This window comes from Hyperoodon ampullatus, assembly GCF_949752795.1.
Source record: "Hyperoodon ampullatus genome assembly, chromosome: 13".
Lineage (NCBI taxonomy): Eukaryota > Metazoa > Chordata > Mammalia > Artiodactyla > Ziphiidae > Hyperoodon > Hyperoodon ampullatus.
Genome location: NC_136926.1, coordinates 6673015 through 6697973, shown reverse-complemented (window position 1 = coordinate 6697973; position 24959 = coordinate 6673015). Strand labels below are relative to the sequence as shown.

Below are 24959 nucleotides of genomic sequence, written 5' to 3'. Positions count from 1 at the left end.
GAGGCGCAGAACGTTCTAAGGGAAGGCTCAGGGCAGTGAGACACGGCAGGGGACTCGTCCTTCCGGAAGTGAACCCCACCCCGGGACGCACCCCTGGGCGAGCCCACTGTCTGGGCAGCAGTTCCTGGGGCAGAAGCGGGCGCTCTTTCTTTCCCTCCCACTGTCCCCCCGCCCAGGCCCACCCTCGGGCGGTTTAATAAAAGACACAAAACAGAAAGAAGGCAGGGTTAGAAAATAAAGTTTGTTGGGATCGTGAACATTTTGGATAAAACAAAAAACAACACACATTCAGGTCGTGGTGGTGAGTGACGTCATCTTATTTAGTTCCCGTGACTTAACATACATCTGCTCGGCTCTCCGTGCCGCCCGCCCCCGGGGGAGGGTGCGTCGGGAGGTTACGGGGGTCTCCTGGAGGGACAGGCCGCCCTGGAAACGGGAGGGATGAGGTCAAGGTCGTTATGTGTTGCTCCGACTTTAGAATTAGGCGCGTGACTATCTGCTGTCGTTAACGTCGGGCAGCGGCGCAGCCTGCGGCCCGTGCTTTGTCCGCGAGCGCGCTGAGATTCCGCCGAGCGGGGCTGGAAGCAAGCGAGTCGGCACACAGGTGTTCGGCCGCAGCGATTAGTAAGTACGGACTGTGCAGCGGGGACACGATCGTGTTCCGGTGTCGGTCGGAGGGCAAGAGGAGCAGGAGGATAATCTGCTGACAGGCGCGAGAACAGGTCGGCATGCGTGGGAATTCCAAAAGGAGAGGAACGGGGGAGGTGCGCTGAGTTCTTCCTAGGAGCGATCACAGTGCCTCGAGAGCGCGGGGAGGGGCGCGGGGGCCGTCACACAGTTCTGTCCGTCCCTGAGTGCTTCCTCGCCCCCTTGCCGCCGCCGTTCACCTGGTCCACCGCCAGCGTCTCCACCTCGGGCGGGGCCTGCGCCGGGGTCACGTGGTGGATGCGGTGCGCCACGCCCACGTGCGCCTTGTGCGGCTTCTCGCGGGCGGGGCTGGGCTGCTCGCCGGCGCTGCGGTCCGAGGCGATGGGGGGGATGACGAGGGGCCGCTCCTTGACGAGGTGGACCTCGGCCGACTCCCTGGCCAGCAGGAACGGGGTGGGGTCGGGCATGGCGTCCACCGGCTCCCGCAGGAGCAGTTTCCGGCTCTCGGCCCCGAATCTGTAGACCTCCTCGAACTCCGGGTGCAGCGGGGCCGAGAGGCTCTTCTTCATGCGGCGCCGGGGCGTCTCGGGCAGCCTGTCCTTGGGCGGGGCCGGCTTGTAGCTGGCCAGCGCGGGGCTGCCGGCCGGGCCGCCGTCCGAGGTGCCGCCGGAGCTCAGGAGCTTCCTCTTGGTGGCGTGCAGCTGCGACGTCAGGTAGGCGATGGTGCCGGCGCGCTGCTCCAGCTCGCTGCTCAGCGCGCCCAGCTTGTGGCTCTTCGCCTTGAGCTCCTCCAGGTAGCGCCTCTCGCGCTCCTTGATGCTGTTCTCCAGCACGGCGACCATCGCGCTCTTCTGCCCCAGCTCCGTCAGCAGCTCGGTGTTCTCGTCCTCCTTCAGCTTCAGCTGGGCCTCCAGGTCTTCACATCTTTTCTTGAGTTCGCTGCTTCTCGAAGATCCGTCTCCTGGAAGGACAAGCCGAGGGCGCGGGGTGAGAACCCGAGGGCAGGGCGGCCAGGCCCTGGGGGGGCAGGGAGACCTTCTGTGCGGGGATCGGGGGTCTAGGCCGGCCTCCCCTCCCCACGGTGGCGGTTCCCCTGGCCAAGATGGGTGCGGTGCCCACAGGCCACACGGAGGGTGGGACCCCCCGTCGCTCATGCCACCTCCGTGTCCTCTCCCCCCAGCAAAGGGTGGGAGATCAGGTGGTCCTTGAGGCCCCATCCAGCTCTCCAGCTTATTGCATAAAAGGATGTCTCCAAATTTCAAAAATGCTGACGTTAAAATGGGCAATTTCAGAGTATTAGACCTCTCCAAAGGCTTAGGATTAAACTGTTAGCAGAGCCATCTGTCTGCGCCATTCAAAGCACGGTTTGGAAAGGCAAATGTGGACTTTCTTTATGTCTAAAGCACCAAAGCTCTGAAATTGCGGAGGAGACTGGATGCCAGGCTGCCACCTCTCCCCCGACACAGGTCCCCTCTCTGCATCTCTCAGAGCACGGCATCCTTGGGCCTGAGCTCAGGCCCTACCTCGGTCCCTGGCCTGCCCCTAACACCACACAGGCCGCCCTTCGGCAGGACTCTCCCTGGCTGTGCTCGTGCCGGTGCAGGGCGGCTGAACGGGGCGGGTGGCCCATGAAGGTAGGAGGCCCTGGTGGTAAGGCCGGAACCAGTGTTTGTGGGTGCCTCTCAGATGAGGATGCTGGTTCAGGGATGTTAGAGAAGCTGCCGGGCAGCTCCTCTGAGAGCCGAGTCTGCGTGTGCTACTGTAAGGCAGTGCTCTCCACCACTGGGCGGGGCACCAGGCCCACCCGAGAGGCTTGCGCTCAGACCCCCACAGGAGATGCCCCATGCCAGCTGTTACCACGAGCCCCTGATGAGGGGCCGGGTTGGTGGGCGGGTGGCCTTGGGACTCAGGGCTGAAACCACGCCTGGAGAGGATATAGGGCAAGAATGGTGTTTCTACAGATTAGCGTGGGCCCAGAGGGGACAGGAAGTAAGGACAGCCTGATTTCGGTGACATGGATGGCAGGGGTGCGGGCTGGAGTCCCCGACTGGAAGTGGGCATCCTGCTCTCCCGAACCCCTGGAGGCCCAGTTCCTGGCCTAGGGGCTGCGGAGGGGATGCCTGGTACCCCTCCCCCGTCCCCAGGCCCCTCATCCACCACACACAGGAAAAGGGGGTCCTGGCTCCCGGAAGGTACGGGTAACGCAGATGGAAAGTCAGTGCTGGATGGTGCTCTCGGGCTCAGGGGAACAGTCACGAGGACCTAGACACGCTCGTGAATAGTTACTGCTCATGTGAGGCCTGTTTAGAAAAAGTCACCTCGACTCAAATGCGGTTTCTACACTTTTACAAGCCTCACCCTGTTCTGGGGAGCAGCTCTTTGGGACAGGCCACAGAGGCCGTGGCGTCTGTGTCCTCCGCCCCAGCTGCCATCAGGCTGATAGTTTTGGGGGTCCCTGAGGATTCTGGTTTTGGGGGAGCATTTCTGGGACTAGAGTCTAGAGAAAGACCTTCAGCGCTGCTCTGGGGGCCACCCAGTAATGTGACCCCTCGCTCAACCAGTCTGTAGAGAGCACACACTTTGTGCCAGGTCCTGTGCTAAGCTCCATGGACACAGAGGAGGCAGGGCCCCACCCCAGCTCCTCTTTCCTTCCGGTTTGAATCACATCTATTTCTTGATTACAGAAGGGACACATACTCACTGTAAAAAATCAGAAAACCCAGAAGAACACAAGAACAGGCATTCCAAGTACGTGTGTCAATCAGAAGGAAATAAAAGCGCCCACCTCTCCCACCCCACCGACAGCCCCTCGTCACACCGAGGGGTCCAAACTGCCCTCCCACCTTTTCTCAGAGAGCCCTGGTCACACGTGCAACTCCTCACAGCAAGTGTGTTTTCTTCTACGTGTGTAATTAGTGAAAACAGGTGGACCAACATGTGCCTCAACAGGAAACAACACTGGCATCAGCTTTTGGGAAGGGAGTTCTTACCTGGCTGATCCGAACTTTTAAGTGTCAGCTCATACGTTAAATCTAAAAAGGAGATCATATGCGTTAATTTTGTATGATTACAGTATATTTCAAAACCTTCATCAACTCTGAAAACGCACGACCGATGCGCACGATCAGCCTGCGAGTCCTGCCCAAACAGGGCAGAGTCTGGCAGCGTTAGAGGCAAGAGAACAGCAACTACCGGCGGCCGCTGTCCTCACTAGGGTTCGGGGGGACCCTTCTTTTCCCCAGTACACACGCCGCATCCACAGTCAGCGGGCAACCTGCTCTGTGTATTACACTTCGGTCATTGGTTCCAAGACGCACTGTCAATTCTAACCATTGCATTTGGCTCCTTCAAGTCCTCAGTACGCTGAGAACTGGCTCTACAGCTTTACTCGGCGCGTGTGGCCTTGGCAAAGAGGGTGAGGGAACGCATTCAAATGGACTCCAGCGACGACAGGGTTAGCCAGAGAGGGAAGAAGACCCCCTCCTCACTCACCCTGCACAGCTTTCGAGCCAGCCAGTGTGAGATGACCTCGATGACAGGTCCTGCTTTGCTCTACAGCCCTGGCAGGCCTGGGACTGTCCCCCGCCCTGGTCCCCGGGGCTCGCTGGGGCCCCCGTACCTGTGCAGTGTTGCTGCAGCCGCCTGATCTCAGCGTGCAGCCCCTTGAGCGTGCTGGCGTGCTCCCGCTGAAGGAACAAGAGGTTCTTCTGCGCGCTGTGCAGCTGGTTCTCCAGGTTTGTGGTTGCCATGCTGACATCCAGATGACCTGCGGGGGACACAGGGCTTGGTGGCTGTCCCCGACAACGAGGGTCTCGAGGTGGCGGGCCGGAAGAGGACGCCGCCTGCCCTCCTTGGCTCTGCGGGCTGGGGCGCAGTGCGAGGCCCCGCTCCGGATGCAGAGGGCTCCCCGATTCCAAATCCTAGGCTCTCCGTGGGCTACCCGACTTCAACAGACTGAGACCAAAATCTCTCTTGACAGATTTCCCTGAGGAGGTGAAGCACTGGCTGCCTCCTCTCAGGAAAACCGGGCGTGGGGAAGTGGAATCTAGAGCTGGCAGGCCAGGAGGAGGAGGAGGAGCGTGGCGTTTCAGAGGGAAGCCCCCAGGACCTCACAGAGTTGAGAGCCCCCCAAATCCTTCTTTTCTCAGGAATTTCCTGAGAACCATCTCACGGGGCCATGTGGTGGCTGCAGGCGTCTGGAGGCCGGACCCAGACCCTGCCATCCGCCACCCCCCACCCCCACCCGCACCCCACCCGCACCCCACCCCACCCCTGCCGCCGGCTTCCATCCTCCATCATCGGCCAGTCGCTCAGGGCCTTCACTGTAACTCGAGAAATGTGGCGAAGTCAGTCGGCCATTCTGTAAAAGCTGGCCCAGTAATTCAAGACGCCTTGCACGGCACTGAAAAAGGCTGAGGATGAAATGTGGATTATTTGCCTATAAATTATTCCTGTGAATACAGAGCCTCGGGTGCCTTTTTCCTAGTCTGCTGGGCCAACGAGCGCCCCCAAAGGAAATACCACCTCTCAGAGGGCTTCCGGTGAGCGGGTGTGTGGCAGGGTGGCACGAGGGTCCGCTCTGGAGTTGGCAACGTGCCGGGCGACACCAAGCACTCTCTGTTATCCGTAAGCCCCGCAGCTTACAGATATTTCCACCCCAGCTCTGCAGCTAAGAACGGCGCGTACCTGGGACCCAGGACGTGCGTTTTCATTCACACGAGGAGGGTGTAGGAGGAAAGGAAAGTGAAGGAGTGCAGAGAATGTGCCAGACAAAGCCGGGCGAAGGGTGCACACGGACACGTCCTGGAAGGGACACGCCTGTCGGGGGAGCAGCTGGCGAGAGACAGCTGTGACTAAGAAGACACAGAAAGCGCAGTTCTGGGTGGGAGTGTTCACTGCACCTTATTACAGGAGGCGATCTGGCGAAGTGTATCTGGAGCCTTAGAATTTATCTTCCCTCTGACTTAGTGGTTCCATTTCTAGGAATCCACCAGAGGGAAATAATGACCTCTGTGTGAGAAGATGTAGCTAGGAGGATGGTCATTACAGTGCAGTTTACAGTCAGAAGAGACCGGAAACAACTCAAAATCCAGCAAGAGGGAACTGGTTGAGTAAATACAGGATCATTTCTATGGAAGGAAGATCAGATTTCCCCAGGCCTTGAGTTCTACCTAAAATCTGGCTGCAGGCCATGCCAGAGCTGAGTTTCCATCCACCAGAGCTTTCCTCAGGGGAGCTGAGAGCAGCCTTTCCACAGGAGCGAGGAAGGTTTCCGCTCCCGAATTGTCTCCCTGCTGTAGCCACAAGTCCCTCGTATGGGGCCGCCAGGCCAGACACTAATTCTAACTGGAGCTCCACGGTGCCTGAGATCCCGACCCTGTGTGGTCAGCACGTGGCCTTGGGAGGAGGACGCTGACCTAACAAAGGAGCCAGCCCGGAGCGAGGCAAGTCCGGGGCGGGAGCTGTGTAGGGCTGCAGAGTGTCCGAAAGCTGGACAGCCTCGACCTCAAATGGAGGCAAATGCAGGACCGCTTCTGGAGCTTCTGGTGGAGATGCCCACGTTTACTCCTGCTCAGCAAACCTGAGTCGGTCACTCTGGCAACAATTCCGTTGTCTCACCGGGAACATCAACTCCTAGGCGCTGCAATGGGCTTGGCAAGTGGCAACGCCAGAGGAGATGCCTTGTTCTCCTCTTTAGAAGGACGGACCCAGATCTGCGCTCCTGGTGGCTAACGGAATAAGCAGAGCCTGTGTTTTAGGGGTTTGCCATTGACGAGAAAGAACAATTTACATTTGATCCAGAACTTAGTGGGTCTGGAAGGGTAAAGAAAGAGCCGGGTGTACAGTCGCCCCCTCGCTGCCCAGCGGCCTGGAGCATCCACCGCTGCGTCTTGGTGACCCTACTTGGAAAACAGTTCTCAAGTCCACTTGTTTTTCTCCGTCTCTACACCTAAGCCACACCACCCTCACCTGAATCGCTGCGGAATCCTCCCTCTGTCCTTTGTCGCCGCCTCGATTCCGTCCCCACATCGTAGCAGAGTGATTTTCACAGAATCTTCAGGGGCTCCCACGGCTCTGAGTGAGGCTGGTCCACATGGGCCCAGGCCTGGCCCTGTGCCCGCTGTGCTCAGCTGCTCAGTGAGCCTCCAGGGCCTTGGCTGGACCTTGGGCTGGGCCTCGCCTCCGCACCCCGGGGTCTTGTCTTGGGCTCCTCTGCCCGGAGTGCTCCTCTTGGGTCCTCCCTTGGGCCCACTGTTCCCGTGAGCCGACGTCTGCATGTCCTTTACTTCTCGGCCCAAGTTCACTTCCTCCCGGAAGCCCTGGCCCCCAGGCTGGGCGAGGTCATGTGCTCTCAGCCTTCCTGGCCTGCCCACAACTAGTTAACGGTCTCCCGCCTCCACGTGCAGACTGCAGGCTCGGTCACTGCTGTACCCCAGGCCCTTGCACGGTGCCTGGCACCCAGGAGGCCCACCGCCAGCACCTGCTAACCCAGTGGGCCCCAGCGCCGGGTTGTCCAGCGTGGGTGCGGCACCAGGGGAACTTGAGGCCTACAGGGCTGAAGAGCCTTTGTTTCCACGAGCTTCTGGCTTAACTTACAGGCATGCTTTGCACAAAGAAAGCATGATATACTAAAACTGCAAAACAGTTTCATCCGGCACTGATGGTACAAAATGAGGTGTCGCCGAAGCCAGAAATAAATATGTGTTCTATGATCTACCATGGGGGACAGGGAGGGGAGTGGAAAGGTGGCCTCAGCAGGCACCCCAGTCCCATCACAGTTTGGTATTAAATTTTATTTGTAACAAATTTAATATGATTTAAATAAGTACTCACATTCTAACTGCCTTGGTGAGTCGGCGAGTTGAATGGCACTAAATCTGTAATTCATTAATTCACCGTCATAACTACAGAAATAAAAGCGTGCCCTTGAAGCTTCCCATTAGCCTGGGCAGGCGGTCTGGGGAAGAAGGAACATGAGGTGAATAGAGGAGCGTGATTATATAATGTGCAAAGCCGGCAAGCGAGCTTTGACGGCCCCGTTTGGAGCCCTGACAACCAGAGGACAAGGGTTTATCAGCCCCATGATATTCCATTTGGAGGTTGGTCTCTCTTCTTCCACACTCTATGCTGACTTAAAAGGCCCGGAGGAGGAGATGCCATCTGGTTGTTGGATATACATGCACGAGACAGGTCCACTTAGGTCCAAGGAAACAAATCACACCTCCAGATGGGATCCAAATTACTACAGTATTTTCTCATCAGCTCAAAAGGGTACAGAGTGTCACTGACTTCCTGAGGACGGGGAGCTGCTGCTGCTTAAAAGAAGGTGATGGTGTAATGTCTTCGCATTAGTTGCTGATGACATGGAGTCACTGCAACGACTTAGTCCTTCCCAGAAGCTGACGTGAATGAAGCTACAGAAGCATCCTGTTCAGGCCAAGGAGACACAGCTGAGAGATGCAGATAATATGGAGGAAGGGATGGAGTTCGTCCTGGGAGGCTTGATTCAGAATCTCTGGCTATGGGAGCCAGAGACATGAAGGAGCATTCACGACCCCTCCCTGAAAGGGTCAGCGTGATGGATGAAGGTAAGATGCAGGCGCCTGCCGCAGATGAATAATGCCTCCTGCTTGAGTAAAAGGCACTCGGGCCCCCTCAGCCGTGTGTCAGCCAGTAGTGCAGGGCGACACCCATAAAGCGTGGCTGACAAAACACTGCACTTTCCCTGTCAAAAGGGCACATACTCCATGTCGTGGGCTCTTTGTATTGCAGCTTTTTGTCTCGAGGCAATCCCATTTCGTTTCTCAGTGTCATCAGGAGCCATCGGCAATTTTACAGTTATTTGCTTGGTCAAAGGCAGCGTGGTCTGGGCACGGGCCCTCTTCTCTCCCTGGAGATGCAGCCCTCACTGTAGAGGATGGGGCTCCAGCCACGGCAGCAGCCAGAGGGCAAGCCCCACCCTGCCCACTTCCTCCTGTGGAACCCTGGCAGAAGCAAAGGGCGTGGGCATCTCAAAGCAAGACCACCTGTGGGGCAGGTTACCTTGATCGTGATTCGGAGGTTAGGCCACATCCGTGTTTTTTCCCGTGGCAAATTCACTAGAAATTAAACTTCTGTGAATTTACTCTTCCCTCTGTATGGTCAGAAAGTTAACACTTGAAAAGGGCAAAGTTCTGTAGAGGCTGGCACCTGGCCGAGACGGCTTCCCGGAGCGGGCAGGGATACTAACATCACCTCGTGGTGACAACATGCTTTTAATGACGGTTCTCAGAGAGACGCGAGGACCCTGACCTCACTGGGTCTGCTCTGTATCCGCATGAGGACAAATTGCCTGTCAGTAGCTCACATCCAGTTCTCAACCTAATTCAAAGTAATGTCCTTTCCTCCCTTTCGGGACACTAATGTATAAATGATGACATCATGATCTTATTTATGGACCATCTCCGCTTGCGCGAGCACGAAGTGCTTCCCCATCACTTACGTCGTTTTGTTCTCACAAACACCCAAGGAAAAACAGGAACGTCCTACCCACGAGTGAAAACATAAATCAAGAAACGCTGCATCTGAGCCTTGAGGCTGCTCCTAGCCCTCCTAGATCCTGTGGGTGAGAATCTGGAGGGCGGGGGTGGGCTTCAACTTCAGGCAGAAATTCAGATGCTTTCCACAAAGCATACGTACAATCTCTAGTGCTCTGAAGCTGAGGGGGAAATGCGCACAGTTCACTGCAGCAGCCTCTTGGCGGGAAGGGATGCAGCGTCCCCCCAGCGGAGCGCTGGACGAGCCTGGAGCAGCACTGCTCAGGGAGGTGGGATCCACCGCTCCCTAGGGTCCAGGCGGGACAGTCAGCGACCGGGAAGGCTCTGCTGACCACCCAATACGGCAGAAAGACTCACCAGCAAGTCTTGCTTTTTTTTGGCCACGCCATGCTCATGCGGGATCTTAGTTCCCGCTGCCTCGTCCCTCCGACGCTCTTGGGGTCAAGCCCCATGTTCCCAGTGGCCCTGCCTGCTCAGCTGCCCGCCCCTGCCCCGGCCTCGCCCCGTACCACGTGCACTGCTGCCCTCTCACCCCTGGCGTCTGCCACAGCCCCGGCACGGGGCCTCTGCACGCTGGTTCCGCAATCTGCACTGTTCTTGGCAAACCACCTCCCGCCACCCGCCCCCTACTAATCAGCCCCCATTCTGCCTTCGTGTCTGAACTCCCGACTTACGTACGGGCTTCAGTTACTTTTATACGGCTCCCCGATGGTACCGACTGGAGATCTCAACAAGAATTACATGGCATTAATCAAAAAGCACTGCAGCAGCACTGATTTGAACATGACCTCATCCTGTAATTTCTTCATACGCCAGAAACAGTGTTTTAAAGTATCCCTGGACCACATTTCTTAGACTAATAGAAATGGAATACCTTTGATAGGAAAAGGTCTCACCATTTAAAAATGGGACACTTCTTTGTTCCTGGGCAATCAAAAGTAGACTTATCTTTTCTCTCAACACAAAGCTTGTGGAAATAGGGTAATAATTTTAGAATCTGAAAAAAAAATAGTACGCCCAGTACTCACGTGGTGCTGTGAATTAGTTATAAGAAGCTATTTTAGATTCTAGTAATGAATAAGTTATAACCCATTCACATCTGGTTCTCATGCCGTGAACCGTCAGGATGACTGGCGTCCCACTGCCTTTGTGCGTGCTCGGCAGGGCCTGGGACCTGGCAAGCATCTTGTGCGCAAGGACCTCTGTGGCTTTTTTTGTGGGAACTTTCTGTGTAGCTCTGGTGTCCTTTAGCTGAAGCACTGTCATGGAGTAAATGAAGGTTGGCCAGAGGACAAAGGCAGCAAGTGTAGTGATTAAATGTAAGAGGAGAAGAGATGGTTCCCAGCAGGGAGGTGGTGTCCTAAGTGGATTCATGGACTCGGGAAATGTTGAGGGTGGCAGAGACCTTCAAAATCAACTATTCCAACACCTCTTTATTTCAAGATCAAGAACCTGTGGTCCAAAGAAGATTCGCTTAGCACAGTGGGATAAAAAAAGAGCAGAATGGCCAAAGTCTTGAGGTGCTAGAGTGTTTGGGGTTAAATCTGAACCCTATCTTGTCACCTAAACCATCGTAATAGCTAACTTAAAGGGTTAAGTGCTAAATGCAGTCACTTATGGTGTCTGGCATGTAGTAAGTGCTCAATAATTGTTACCTATATTATTTTAAGTAAATATTGATCAATATATAAATATTGTTTACTTAGTCCCACACTAGGGTATTTCCTGAACATCATCTAAGTGTGGAAATGAGCTAGCAAAGGATTCCAGTTACTTCCAAAGAGGGACACATAAAAGCAAACAGAAGCATTTTCTGCTGGCCTTTTCCATTTTCACTGGAGAGGAGCCATTCAGGGAAGCGAATAGAGAGTCAGGCAGAATCAGGCACCCTAAGGGACAGTAAAACCTACTTCCTACGTTGAATCAATCTATAGTACTCTACAAGGAGCTAAGAAAAGGTTGAAGGCTAATTGGGCCATCAACTCTCAACCCCAAATACCTGCTTGTAGGAAAGGAAACTTACCATCTCTGAAAAATGAAGCCTGATGTTATTCTGAATTCACAACAATCCTAGATAAAGAAACTGTTTTAAGTTGCACGACCCTGTTATTTCTACTTGCACGTGTATTTAAGAAGTTCAGCTGGTAAGTTATTTGAGAATCCCAAAGAGTTAGGACACTAAGAAAACGGACAGCATTTCAAGGAAGCGTCAGCCCTCAACAATCACTCCAAAAACATTCTGGTAAAAAGAATGGACACCATTAAAAAGTGGAAGTAAAAAAACGTTGAAAGCAAAAGATGCAATTATTTTTTTAAAGTGACAAAAAAATCTTGTTTATTAATCATTCTTAAGCAATTGGGATATTTTTAAAACTAATACAATAGGCGGGTCAAGAGCTTAGCACAGGAGGCAGAATCCTGGGCTCCAGTTCGGACTCAGCCACGTTCGAGCTGCAGCCTCTCTGTGCCCTCACCTTTTTCTCCCATAACGTGAGGAACAATAACAGTACCTACAAGACATAGTGATTGGGGGGATAAAATGAGCTATCTTAGATAAAACACTTAGCATGTGTCTGGTCTACTGTGATTAAAGTGGTAACTGAACTAAATTTGCACTCATCCAAATGCGGAAACTTTGGATGGAGATGGTTTTTGGGGTCCTGTTCTCTGTATGGGTGGGCAGTGCGCATCATCTTTTAATAGTTGGTCTCTAAAAGAGGAGAACGCCAGTAGAAACCAAAAGAAGAAACGCATCTTTTGCAAGATAACCACCTCACAGAGTAATCTGAATGTCTGCCAGTGAGGAGTTAGCGTGGCACATCTGAACTATGATATCATTAAAAATGATAATGTGGATCTATATTTATTGACAAGGAAATACATCTATAATAGGTTAAGTCAAAAGACTATATTAAAAGCTGTATATATCATTTTTGTAGATACAAGTAGAGAAAAAAATTCTAGAAGTATACACAATGAAACATTAAAAGCATTTATCTCTAGATGGTGGATTGTGGGTGATTTTTACTTTAAAAAATTCTATTTTGGTACTACCTAAAGCTTCTTTAATGATGAAAATATATTACTTTATAGTCATAAAAAAATATAAAGCAGTTTCTCTTAAAAAACATAACCACTAACTATCCACTAGCGAAGTGGTATCGTATGTTTTAATGATGTTGTTCCAGGGTAGTCTTGGGATGCTTTACCAGAACCAAGAATTATTAACGGGAAGGCAATTTTTATAAAAGCAACAATTTAGCGTCTCTGAGATATGCAGAAAATGATCATGACGAGCCCTTGAGCACCTCCCCACCCCCATGCCTTGTACATTCCTGTAATTCTCTGACATTATCCATCATAAAATACAAGGCTCATCAACAATCCTTTAGACACTGACAGCCATTTCCTTCTGAAAGAATGTACAGCCTAACATTAAAGTTGTAATAGATGTGATTAGAGGCATCAGCAATTAGGGAAATGCGCTATGTGGTTGTCTGGGAAGGCTGCAGTCACTGGAGGCGTACGTGATGGATTTATGAACCGTGTTTCTCTGCAGTCTGATTATCTCATACTTTAAGAGTTTCTATTTGACTTCTATTTAAAAACCATGTCACGTGTCTGTACACTGGTAGGGGCTCGGTCCCTCTGTGTGAAAACGTCTCAGGAAGAAAGCAAGTCTGTGTTTCAGGTAGTCTAAAAGTGCCTCCGAGTGGGCTGTGGCCAGGTAGAGAAACACACGCACTCCCACGGTCTGAAATCATACGGTACCTTCTGGGAGGGCCCAGGGCCTCCCAGAAAACTGGGCGACTTCATGGCCAGAATGCTCATGCCCTGTGGCAGACCCCACCCCAGGAGGCGGGCGCACCAGCACCCCACCTCCTGGCTGTGAGGGGCTGCCATCCCGGGCATCACGTCAGCACACAGTCGGCTCGGCACTTCCTGTTTCAGGGAAGTTGCTTCTAGGGCAGGAGGTGGCCAGGTGGCCGGTGGGTCTGTGGTGGCGCCACTTGGCCCTTCCTGTTCTCCCTGTATCCTCCTCCTGCCCTTTCTGGGCAGCCTCCAGCTGACTGCCCTGCCCACCCCCAACCCGGGATCACCCAAATCGCCTCATTTCAGAAGCGAGGGCAGGAAACATTTGCAACTAAAGAGAGATGCCATTTGTGAGCTTCTGACAACCTTGTCATTTACCAAGATGATCCTGAGCCAATAATTTAGGGACATATAAAATCTCAAGACTTAGCACACAAATACTTCTACTGAGTGATATCTGCCTTTAAATGGAAAGGAAAATTAGCAGGTCATATCTGATTAGTGTTTCCGTTTCTACATCTGACTGTGATTACTGCAGATTTTAATTGTCTGCTGGTTGATAACTAAAAGGTATGGTGACCCAAATGCCAAACTGTCCTCTCACACGGATGAAACAGGAGCTACTCCTTAAATCTTAGCGCTCGACGGTCACTATCCTAAACTGTATTTCCAAGGCTGAGATGTGTGCACTTGCTTTAAAAATCTATCTCTATATGGTTTGCCAAACAGATGAACCATTTCCATTGATTTAACTGATAGGGCTTCTTTTATCCATCTTGTGGGCCTAATTACAGTATAGGCCACAAAAAGAAGGAAAGGTATTATTATTATTGGCCGCACCGTGCAGCATGTGGAATCTTAGTTCCCCACCAGGGCCAGGGATCGAACCCGTGTCCCCTGCATCGGGAGCATGGAGCCTTAAATCACTGGACTGCCAGAGAAGTCCCCGGAAAGAAAGGTATTATTAACCAAAGCTCTATATGCTTTAATTTAGCCATACTTTTCCTTTATTACTTATACTAAAGTAAACTAGCCGGTCGTTTCATTAGTGCTAATAGAACACATTTAGCTAAACTCTCACTAAGCATCTAAGATGATCACTGATAGAGAAAAGAGACTTTATCCTCGTGCTATTCTAGAAAGAACTCTGCCCGGTTCCAGCCATGTCATCTTGGACAGCATTACAATTTGGCTAGACAGCCAAGCAAAAACAAGACATCTCCCAACTTGCCCTTCTACGAAATGGGCCCACACGAGTTATTTCAGACAAGTTTAAAGATGAAGGATAGTAGAGAGCTTTGAGATCATTAAAACAGCCCAACAGCAGTCAACTCAGCGACTAAAGGAGCCAGGGCCAAGCATTCAGTTTTAGTAATTACATATCCTCTGGTGATGAGTGATCAAATATTTTTATGGGACTTTTTTCCCTATGGAATAACAGCTGGAGTACAAATATTTTTTTAAAAAGATAAGCCTATTCTTTTAAAAAGGCATTTACCTGGATCTTCGTTTCCTAGAACTGTTTTGGTGGCTGCAGCATGTCCACCTAAGGCTGCTTGACCTCTTGATTGTCCACCTACTGCTCTGACAGCCCCGACATAGATTATCCACATCTTTAAGAGTTTCCTTTCTGTGAGCTTCCTGTGCCATGTAGGATGAATGAGGCACGTTTACTGATGACATTTAGGGTGACTCCCATAAAGTTCTCTCTACTCACAATGATTCTTTATTGTGTCGGGGGTCGGGAGAATTCCCAGAATCCTATATTCCACTTCTTTAGTAAGTCACGCATTGAGTTCCAGGGGAGGAGAAAACCTCCCCACAAAATACGGCTCTATTAACAAGGTCTGGCATTTAAAACAAACAAGCGATACTGAGATCCAGATGAAGCTGACAAGAGTGAGAATGAGGCAAGGTATGCAGGTGCTGTGCAGGTAACTTAGGGTTTGTCTTTGCAACCAAATTTGGATCATATTAGATAAACGAGCCATTAGTACATTAGCCAGTAGAAATAACTAAAAACAAATAAAGGTAAAATAAGAGGGAGGGCAATTGTATTTCACAGATTATCTGTCGGAACGTGTCAGGATGGCCGAGTGGTCTAAGGCGCCAGACTCAAGCATCTGCTTCTCACAGATTATCTGTCGGCTGTGGGAGGACAGCAGAAGAAACTGGGGAAAGAAAACAATCACTGCACTTTATATTCATTTGGAATTTTCAAAGAAGGGGATGCAAGTCAGTATTTTCTCATTCTTCCTGGCCTTGACACTAGTTTTCTTTTGCACTTTTGTCGCTTTTTCTATTTGCATGACAGCCTTTGTTTTGTTTTCCTCTCGTATTTGACCTCATACTCCCACAATGGGATTAATTATAATCATGAAACTCTTTCGGGGCCCACTTTAATTTAGATACTTTTAATAATAAGCGTACGATGTATCCATATTTTTGGAACTTGGCAATTTTGGTTTAGAGTGCCCAGATTTTCCATTTGAAGTCCAAAATCCTTAGGCTGGGTGTTTCAGCTTCTTCTGGTTGATCCGATTCTGGTGGTGTCTATCAGGCAGTTGGGAGCCAGTGGAATTTGTTTTTCCTCCCATTTTTCATAGTGGGCAGGATGGTCACCTCCGATCACACGGTTTCTTGCTGGTTGTGTGGGAGGGTGTGAAGCAGCTTCCGTCTCAGCGAAACGTCTGTGCCAAGATGCTTTTCCGCTGGCTTTACCCTGCTTTTCTAGGGTGTGACCACCGCAGTTTAAAGTGAGCTTGCTGATGGAGATGGTGTTGGTGATAGATCTGTTCCGTCTCCCCCACTCTACCCTGACACAGCCTCTGGGTTGGTCTAAGGCACTTAGACCATACTCAAAGGCATTTTTTTTGATTGTGAAAAGCTGAAAATCATTCACAAAAATCGACATTACGGCTATTATTTACCAAGTCTCTGTGCCAGGCTCATAGGTAACCACCTAATTCTTGAAACAATCACACAAGAGAGGTATGATACCCATTTTTTAAAAACATCTTTATTGGAGTATAATTGCTTTACAGTGGTGTGTTAGTTTCTGCTGTATAACAAAGTGAATCAGCTATACATATACAATACCCATTTTTTACGGAACTAAGGCTCAGAGGAGTAAGACCTTTGCCTAAGTGTACATGATCCACATGCAGATCTGTTTCCAAAGGCTGGCACCTCCTCTGCCTCCAGACGTGTGGAGTTTGGAACCAGAAGGTCTCATGACAGCTCTGGGAGAAGGTGTCAGTTCTGGGTGCTCTCTGTACCCTGTGGAATGTTCCGTCCCGGTGTGGCCGCTACAGAATGCAGCAGCAGTGACGATGCCGACAGTGACAAGAGTTGCCGCTTACCTAGCGTACCGTGTGCTCGGTACTGTGCTGGGTGCTTTCCGTGCCTTCTCATCAAATCCAACAGCTCTGACACAGGTACTTACTATCTTCCCTTACTATCTTACTATCTTCCTCTGAGACAGGTACTTACTATCTGCTTTGTAGCTCCCTCTTCCCATTTCTTTTTAAGGAGGGAGAAATTGTGCTAACGTAGGTCTACACTTTTATTAGGAAAGATCTAACCCTTGGCTCAGAATTTGTCTTAGCTGAACCTTAAAGCATCCAGTGACAAGACTTTACCAAGGCGTAACTGTCTCCATTGGCTACAGTCCAGCTGGAAGTAAACTGCAGAGATGAGCTGTACTCAAGGATGAGCCAGAGTGACGCAGCAGGTAGGGATGAACCGCCGGGCTCTGCATCCGGAGCCGGGGTGCTGCAGTTTGATTCCTAGCCCTGCCACTTATTAACGATGCACCTTTGGGCGAGTTATGTACAACTGCCCAAATGGGAAAACTGCCAAATGGGAAAACAGTACCTACTTTATTGGGGTTGTTGTAAAGGTTAAATGAGTTGATCTAAAGAGGCGCTATATCCGGGACGGCCCTGGCGGTCCAGTGGTTAAGACTCCATGCTTACAATGCAGGGGATACGGGTCTGAGCCCTGGTCAGGGAACTAAGACCCCACATCCCACGTGGCAAAAAAATAAAAATAAAAACATAAGGAGGCGCTATCCAATAGAACGTCCTGCAGTGGTAGAAATATTCTCTTCTGTGCTGTCCAGTGAAGCTCATGGACACATGAGCCACATGAGCTCATGACACACTAAGCCCTTGATATGTAGCTGGTGTGTACGAGAAAAGGAATTTTTCATTTTATTTATTTTGATTTGAATTAATTCAAATTTAAGTTGTCCCACGTGGCTAGGGGCGACCATATTGGGCGGCGCAGATTTAAAGCGTTTACAGCTCTGCCTAGAACTGCGTCCTGGCTGCTGTTGGTGCTCCGGCACGGAGAGCCATCCCCAGGCGCTCCCTGGCTTGCAGCTACACCACTGTGGAGCCCGCCGTGGCTGCGCTCTGCATGGCAAGAACACTTCAGCTGGACATTATTCTGTCATTAGCATCATCCCGTCCCATCTTGCGTCTTTATAGCACTTGTCACTACCTAAAATGAGGTCATGTGTTGCTCTTTCTTACAGGACTAGAATGTAAGCTCCATGAGAAGAACGAGGGCTTTCTGTCTGTCCCCTGCTATAATACCAGCACCCAGGGAAGGCCTCCCTCTAGTAACCTGAGGTGGCCCTTTAAGAAAGCATTCTCTCTAGCTGAGAATTAGTGGTAATCTCACCCAGTCTCTGGTCTGACACCCCCCCAATTAGGTAGTGTATTTTGTGTTAGTGACATGAGAGGACTTGGAAATACTTCTCTGACTGGCATGGGAATAAGGCAGAGGAGGAAGGAGAGCTAGTTCATGCATGCCTTTGGGAAGCTCGCAAATAAAAAGGCCAGAAAACTATCAAGCCATGTAAAAATGAAATACAGTTTAATTTCAGTGGGAGGGAAAGTGTGCGCTTGTTCAGGACATTCTGCAGAGCCTGGGACACACGGGATCTCACTGGGTGCAGCTTATGTACACCTGGACAGTTATTCCTGTTAGGGGCCGACCGTGTGGGTTCCTGGCGCTGACATGGGCACAGCACCAAACCCAAGAGGTGGCTCTGCCAGCGTGAACTGGGCTGGCTTTGCGCTTTCTCAATTTTCAGTGGTGGCAGAAACTCAGAAATTCAGGAAATGCGCATGCCGAGCTCTGATGATGCTTTTCCTGGTCAGTGACAGAAAGAGAAAAAAGAGGACAATGCAGCGACTTTTCCATAAAGCTAACTTTATTCAGTTCAAAGGACAAGTCTTCATTTTCATCTTAGAACCTCCCAATTAAAAAACGCACCGTTCCATGAATTCTACAAGCCTAGAAACCACTCGAGTCGCCAAGAGGCTATGGTGATGGCCAGGAGCTTAACATCAACATTGATTTTGTTTTTTAATTTATCTTTTGGAGTTTACGAGGCACACTGCAACAGGCCGAACAACCAAGCTTCCTTTTACATATGCACCTCGAGGTTAAAGGTCAAGCCAGCATATGTTCTAAAGTGCTAGCTGTGTACTCAGTCCTATGCCTATAGCTTATTGGGGATATAAGACTCAGCCACCAAAGTACAACGAAAACAAAGTATAATTAAATCCTCCTGAGGATGCTCAGTAAGGAGCTAGGGGAAGGGTGACCCATCACAGCACCTGAAGCTCCTCAATCACCTGCCTGCCTCTCATATAAGGCTTTGTGAATCCCCGGCAGGTGGGGACCATGCCCCAGTCATTTTAGCGTTCCTGGTACCTTACACACTCCTGGGCACATGGAGGTGCCTAAGAAATGTCGAGTGGCTAAGGACTGCAGGGACCAAGATGGTGTGAAGAGGCTGGGACTGGAGCTGATCCTTAAGGACGGGCAGGGTTTACACAGGAGGAGGTAAGTGAGAATGAAGTGTGGGAAGTCACGGTGAGACCATTACACCGTCTGACATGGAAAGAACATTCTGGGGAGTGGTGGAAAATAAAGTCAGATAGAAAAGCGAGGACTGGATTTGAGTTGCTTATTAAAAGCCGCTCAGAATAGTTGAGATGGAAGAGAGAGGAAACGGGAAAAGTTGAGCTTTTACCCATTAGAGCCGAAGTTCTACCAGAGAGAATTGAGTCTGGTGGGGATGATGCAGGGGGAAGGGAAGGGAAGTGCAGCAGCAACGCAGCCTGAAGCTCCAGGAAATCAGCATAAACATAGTAAACAGCAGAACCGCCTTGTACTGAGGGCTCACACTCCGGGGAGCACTGAACTACGCATGTTACAAGCACTCTGAGGACTAGACGTCCTCCTCCTATCTCACACATTAGCAAACAAGCTGAAAGGGTTAAAGGACTTCCTTTAAGTCACAGCTAGCAAGTGGCTGCGTGGGGCTTCATCCCAAACCAGGGTGACTCCACGGCCACACCCTTAGCCATGAACTCCACTGTTCTCCCCAGGTGAAGATGAAAGGCATGCATGCCTTACGGAGCCAGAACATCCTTTGCCCAGTATTCTACTTGTTAAAACTCCTCTTCCGCTCTTTTCTGATCCTTCCCCCATATTTTAAGTTTTAGGCTTCTCCAGTCTACTCTTTTTTGCTCAGTGCTAACCAGGAGAATTCCAGTGCTTATTCTTGATGCTTGTGAAAAAAACATCTCAGATTAAGAGAGAATGTTTCCTCGCTCCTAAAGCTGCAGAAAAGCAGACACTATTCTGGGTTAAGAAGCTAGTTCTGTTAAAGAACCATAAGCTTACTCTGCTATTCAATGTGGAAACGTGTGTAAAGAAATATACTTCTGTTTTATTATCAGACAAGTATTTTAAGACATTTCGACTTCAGAGATTATTGCTGACTCATTTAAAATGTAACTCAATTTCTACAAGTTTGCTTTTCTAATTGGTAGCCTTATTTGATAATTTATCATCATAGTAATATAATTTAAAGAGAGATCTCTGTTTGAAGATACAGAATTTTTTAATTTTTAAATTAAAAAAATAACCTTTTATTATTAAAACACCTTTAATCCCTTTTTTCTTATATCTTTATTGGAGTATAATTGCTTTACAGTGTTGTGTTAGTTTCTGCTGTATAACAAAGTGAATCAGCTATACGTACATATATCCCCATATCCCCTCCTGCTTGAGCCTCCCTGCTCTAGAAATTTTAGGGCTTCCTGGTTAGTTAGAGGAGGGGCTTGGGATATCGCTCTTTATACAGAAGGCTGAATTAAGTGCAGACACTAACATATTCTTTATTCAGATGGAGTTTGAGTCTGCCAGTTCAGATCAACAACTGGTATGACAACCGGGACGGCTACCAGCATGGGGAGGAGAGAGAGAGGAGGACAGGGGCTCCTTGCTGAGATAAATATAATCCAGCAGAGAGTGGCAAAGGTAACGCCCATCGGGTCTTGCTGAGGAGCTGGCCTGCTTCCACAATCTGACTGACCTGCTTGGAATACCCTCCACGGAAGATTTTCGTTTTCCTCAGAGAATCTACACAGTCACTGTTTCACAGCTGCTGCAAGATATACAGTTGGTTGTATTGGTCCAGAGAATACATGGAATTGGTGTGTAAATCTTATGACTTGAGACAAGTGTAGGCAGTCAGAATTTGAGGGGGAGCATCCCACTGGTGAACCCCATTTGCAGGTCTGACCGAGTGAGGCAGTGGTGCCCCCGGGGAGACTGGAGGTCTCGAGACACTATGGGTTGTCACAGCTGGGGAAGGGGCACATCTGGCACCTGGTGGGTAGAGGTCAAGGGTGCTGCAAAACAGCCTACAACACACAGGAGGGCCCTCACAAGGCAGAACGGTCCTGCCTGATGTCTCAGCACTGGGTCGGAGTCAACCTAATCTGAGGCAGGCCTTTTTTGCCTTCCAACTTGAGGTTTACCCTGCTCTCCTTGGGTTTCCGGGGTTGCTAGTAAACTGCGGGTGATGGAGCGCTCAGGAGGGACAGGTCCCAGCCACGTGCAGCCTCCTTCCTGTAACAGAGGGCTCCTGGCCTTGGAGGAAAGGCAGCCATCAGTGAGAGACTACCAGGTTGCCTGCTGGAGAGTTTCTTCTCCACGTTTTCAACTCTTGGTGAGGTAAGTGTGCAGAAAGGCACCACTTTACCGGCCTCACTGTCCTGGGTCAGGATATGTGAATCTCCTTTCTTTTGCTCAGAAGAAAGGGGCTGCGGGTAAAATGTGCCTAAGAATATAATCATTTTCCTCCTGTTATCAGATGGTATGAGATGTTGCTTTTCCTCTGTGAATGCTTAAGTGAACTGAGAAATGGAGAGGGTGAATGTAAGAGAATTCTGAAACCCCCATATAGGGACTCCAGATTTACAGTTATAAAGCTGCATATTTCTGCAGACATTAAATGTATATATCGAAGTTGACCTAATATACACTTTCAACAGGAGTACTCTGATCTAAACAATCAGGGAATCTCTAGGAAATGATGTTTAAAGGCTTTCACATTTCTTGAATGCAAAGGAATTCCTGTTTTTAAGAGGACCACTAAATACTTGCATAAATCTTATGAGGCTTCTAAAGACTCCTAAGAAATTTATGAAATCATACCAAAACTCTTAATATTTTACATGTACTGACACTTTAAGATTTTCAGGCTGGGAGAAATGAAAGTACAGGCTCCATGGCCACCCAGGAAACCCTGTTTATGAAAAAGGGCCATCATTTAAACTTTGTAATTTGCAGAAATATATTGGAGAAGTTAAAGAAATGTGTTGAGGGCTTCCCTGGGGGCACAGTGGTTGAGAGTCCGCCTGCCGATGCAGGGGACACAGGTTCGTGCCCCGGTCCAGGAAGATCCCACATGCCACAGAGCGGCTGGGCCCGTGAGCCATGGCCGCTGAGCCTGCGTGTCCGGGGCCTGTGCTCCGCAATGGGAGAGGCCACAACAGTGAGAGGCCCGCGTACCGCAAAAAAAAAAAATGTGTTGAGCTGGCAATTTAAAAAATGGTTTTCTGCTTGGAAAAGGTCACTTCCAAAGTAAAAACAATTACTCAGGTTATAAAATCCCAGTTTGGAAATAAGATACAGGTGCAAACTGAAAAGCTATTTATCTTCTTTAAAAAGCTTCTGTACTGAGAACAAGAAAGAAGGTATTCCAGTAGAACATGGAAGACACATGAAGAATTAACTTATTAAAATACTCTTGGGGCAAATCCTTTCGTATATTGTTTAGTGACTTTGGGGATGTAAATGAAGGTTCTGTTTCCCTCTGCTGGGGGATATAAAGGATCACAGTTCACTCTTTCACTGAAGAAAACACCTTTCTCTGAGCCCCTCTGAGCAAGGCACCTCGGAGGTCATCTGGGAGATGGCAACGAACAAAACAGATGCGAACCGGGCCGCCACAGACCTGACAGACGGGAGGGACAGACGATCCTACACATATCAATTCACACCAAGAAGTGGGATTTCTGCCAAAAGGCTACATTAACCTGAACTTCCTAAGTTCCTTACCGACCATTATTTAAGAGTGGGTAAACCTAAACATGAGCATACAACTAAAACGAGCTATAACGTAAGAAACTGGTACCTTTATCATTTGCTTTTTAAAAATCTCAGACAATATTACATTGTGTTAGCCTATGAAACTACTTGCATTAGCTGAGTAATGTTTTAAAATGCCATACTTCTCTGAAAAATTTTTAGTATCAACAACTGCATTAGTTAGTATAAATTATATGTTATTTTCTAAAATCCCTAATTCTCTTTGGACTGATAGTGAGGTAGTTAATAATTTATATTTACCTAAAGACTTGTAAAGAGATTAAAATTCAAATAGGAAAAAACACACCTTATCACCTCACAATCCTTGTCAGTCATCTGCTAGGTATTTTTGAACACTTATTCTTAAAGCCCAAATTAAGAAGGTAAAATCAATTGATATATAATGGGCGTCTGACATGTCTGATAACATTTTAAAACCACAATTTAAAATCTCTAGATAATACACTGTCATTTTAATATACTGTTTGGAACCATGTTATGTATGTGTGAATCGAGGTATATTTAAGTAAATCAGTAAAAACTTGTGTATAATTGAGGAGAAAAGAGTAGTAGCTCACAGAAAAGAAAATTATTCTCTGGTATGCAAACTGTTGCCAACAAAGAAGGCTCTGTATTCGTCTTGCCTCTGTAGGGTACGTCCAAAGGCAAGACATATGCCCCCCGTGCAACATGTGATGGATGCTGCTTTTCCTTCTTACTCTGTTTCTGACTCTCGTTCTGACTGTGGTCAACTGTGAAAATAGCGAGGGTGCCTCAACTGGGGAGGAACTCACGTTTCTAATGGTCCTCGTGTTACCCTACGTTGGGGCCATTTTAGAAACATTCTCCCTTTGATGAATAACATGGTGAAGGCTATCTTTGACCAGGCATCCTTTTCAGACTGACCAGTCCCTTCTGGCAGCTCTTATCCATGCTGTACTTGTCCCGGATCAGGTCCTCCATGGTATAAGGTCCTTTGGAGGCTGGCAGGGAGCCCTTGTAACCAGACATTTTGGCATTCCCCAGACAGCACCTTAGTAGCTCCAAAGAATTTAATTTCCTTATCTTGTTCCTGTGCCCATGGCCTTGTACATGCACATGTAACGGGATGCTAGGGCTAATTCAACAGGAGTGGTATGCTCCAGTTTCCCCAGTGTAGTCCAACAGCATTGCATGAGCTACATTATTTGTCAGGCTCACATCAGGGGAGGGTGTAGACAAAGAGCTCGGCTTAGCTGTCCCCTTCAGGGGGGGTGGCATTTGTAAATATATTCAAATTTGTCTTATTCAAACAGGGAGATGATTTTCATGTGACCATTTAGTAATCTCGCCAGATGTAGAAGATACCTATGTACCAAGGCTGACAAATGACCATCAAAAAGACTCCTGAAATATTTTATTTCTGGATTTGGCACATTAAATGTGTCTACTTATAATTGGAGTCCACAATTTACAGGTCAGATTGTAAATAAAGCTGTAAGGCCCTACACATTTGCTGTATCATTCAGAATCAGAAGAGGTGGTTAAATGTCAAGACGAAATTGTGAAAAATAACCTGGCAGGATTATGCAAAAACTGGATGGAAGCAGCCAGATGCCCTACCTATAGGCTGTGAACATGAGAGCTTTAACAAACAAAAAACTGGGACCTTCATCTAAAAAACTGAGTACGCTTATGAGACTTCTAAAGGCACACTTTTAATGTGCTGGATGAAGCTGTGCTCTATCACTGGGCAGCATTGATAAAGGGTGTCGACGCATTGCATGCACAGGTGCAGGAAGCCTGGGTGACGAGGTTCACATCAGGGTTCAACAGTCTACGCTGTCACGTCAACCTTCCCGCAGGGATTTATAGTCCTGTGGGCGACTAATACTAACGTATCAGAGACTCACAGCATCTCTGGTAGGAGACACTGGCCTCAACTGCTTGACAACTTCTAACTTCACTCGGTTTTCCTCTAAGGCTCAGAGATGGATAATCTGCTTCCCACTTGAGTTTCAGACTTGTGATGATAAGCTGCCCAGGAAGGTCCAGTCCCGGTGGCCCCCCCGAGCCTACGTGGGAAGGCACGCTACTCCACCGGCAGCCTGCTGGGGGGGAGAAGTCAATGCACCTTTCCAGACGCAGTCAATGATCATCCTAAACTGCTCTGAGTTCCATCCTACAACTGTGGATGAGCCATGAGAACACCTCCTAACTGTCTCCGAGAAGGTCTCACCTCTGGCCATATTTGTTCCAACTTAGATTTTTATTTTGTCTTCCCCCCAAAACCCTGCCTTTGCCCTCAAACAATAAAGTTGGGCTTTGCTCATCTCTGAACCAGGTCCTAATACCACAGCCTTACTATACTGAGAACACTGTTTCTGTCAAAGACTGACTCCAGCACTTTCTTGATGGGAACTAATTCCTCACTTGAAACCCATCACACAATGCGGAGGCTGAGATGGATGACACAGCCTTTCGCTCTGTCATCAAAGACTATGTCCCCGCCTCCCC

The 24959-nt window shown here is 49.3% G+C and overlaps 1 protein-coding gene across 1 annotated transcript; it reads right to left on the bottom strand.

Moving 5' to 3' along the window:
* Positions 1–222: 222 nt before the first annotated feature.
* Positions 223–4412, bottom strand: CCDC92 (coiled-coil domain containing 92). The gene is made up of 3 exons (XM_079717166.1): positions 4268–4412; positions 3639–3680; positions 223–1609 (listed from the first exon to the last, which is right to left on the bottom strand). Exons 1-3 carry the CDS (start codon positions 4395–4397, stop codon positions 831–833), a joined length of 951 nt encoding a protein of 316 aa, XP_079573292.1. The 5' UTR covers positions 4398–4412; the 3' UTR covers positions 223–830.
* Positions 4413–24959: the final 20547 nt, after the last annotated feature.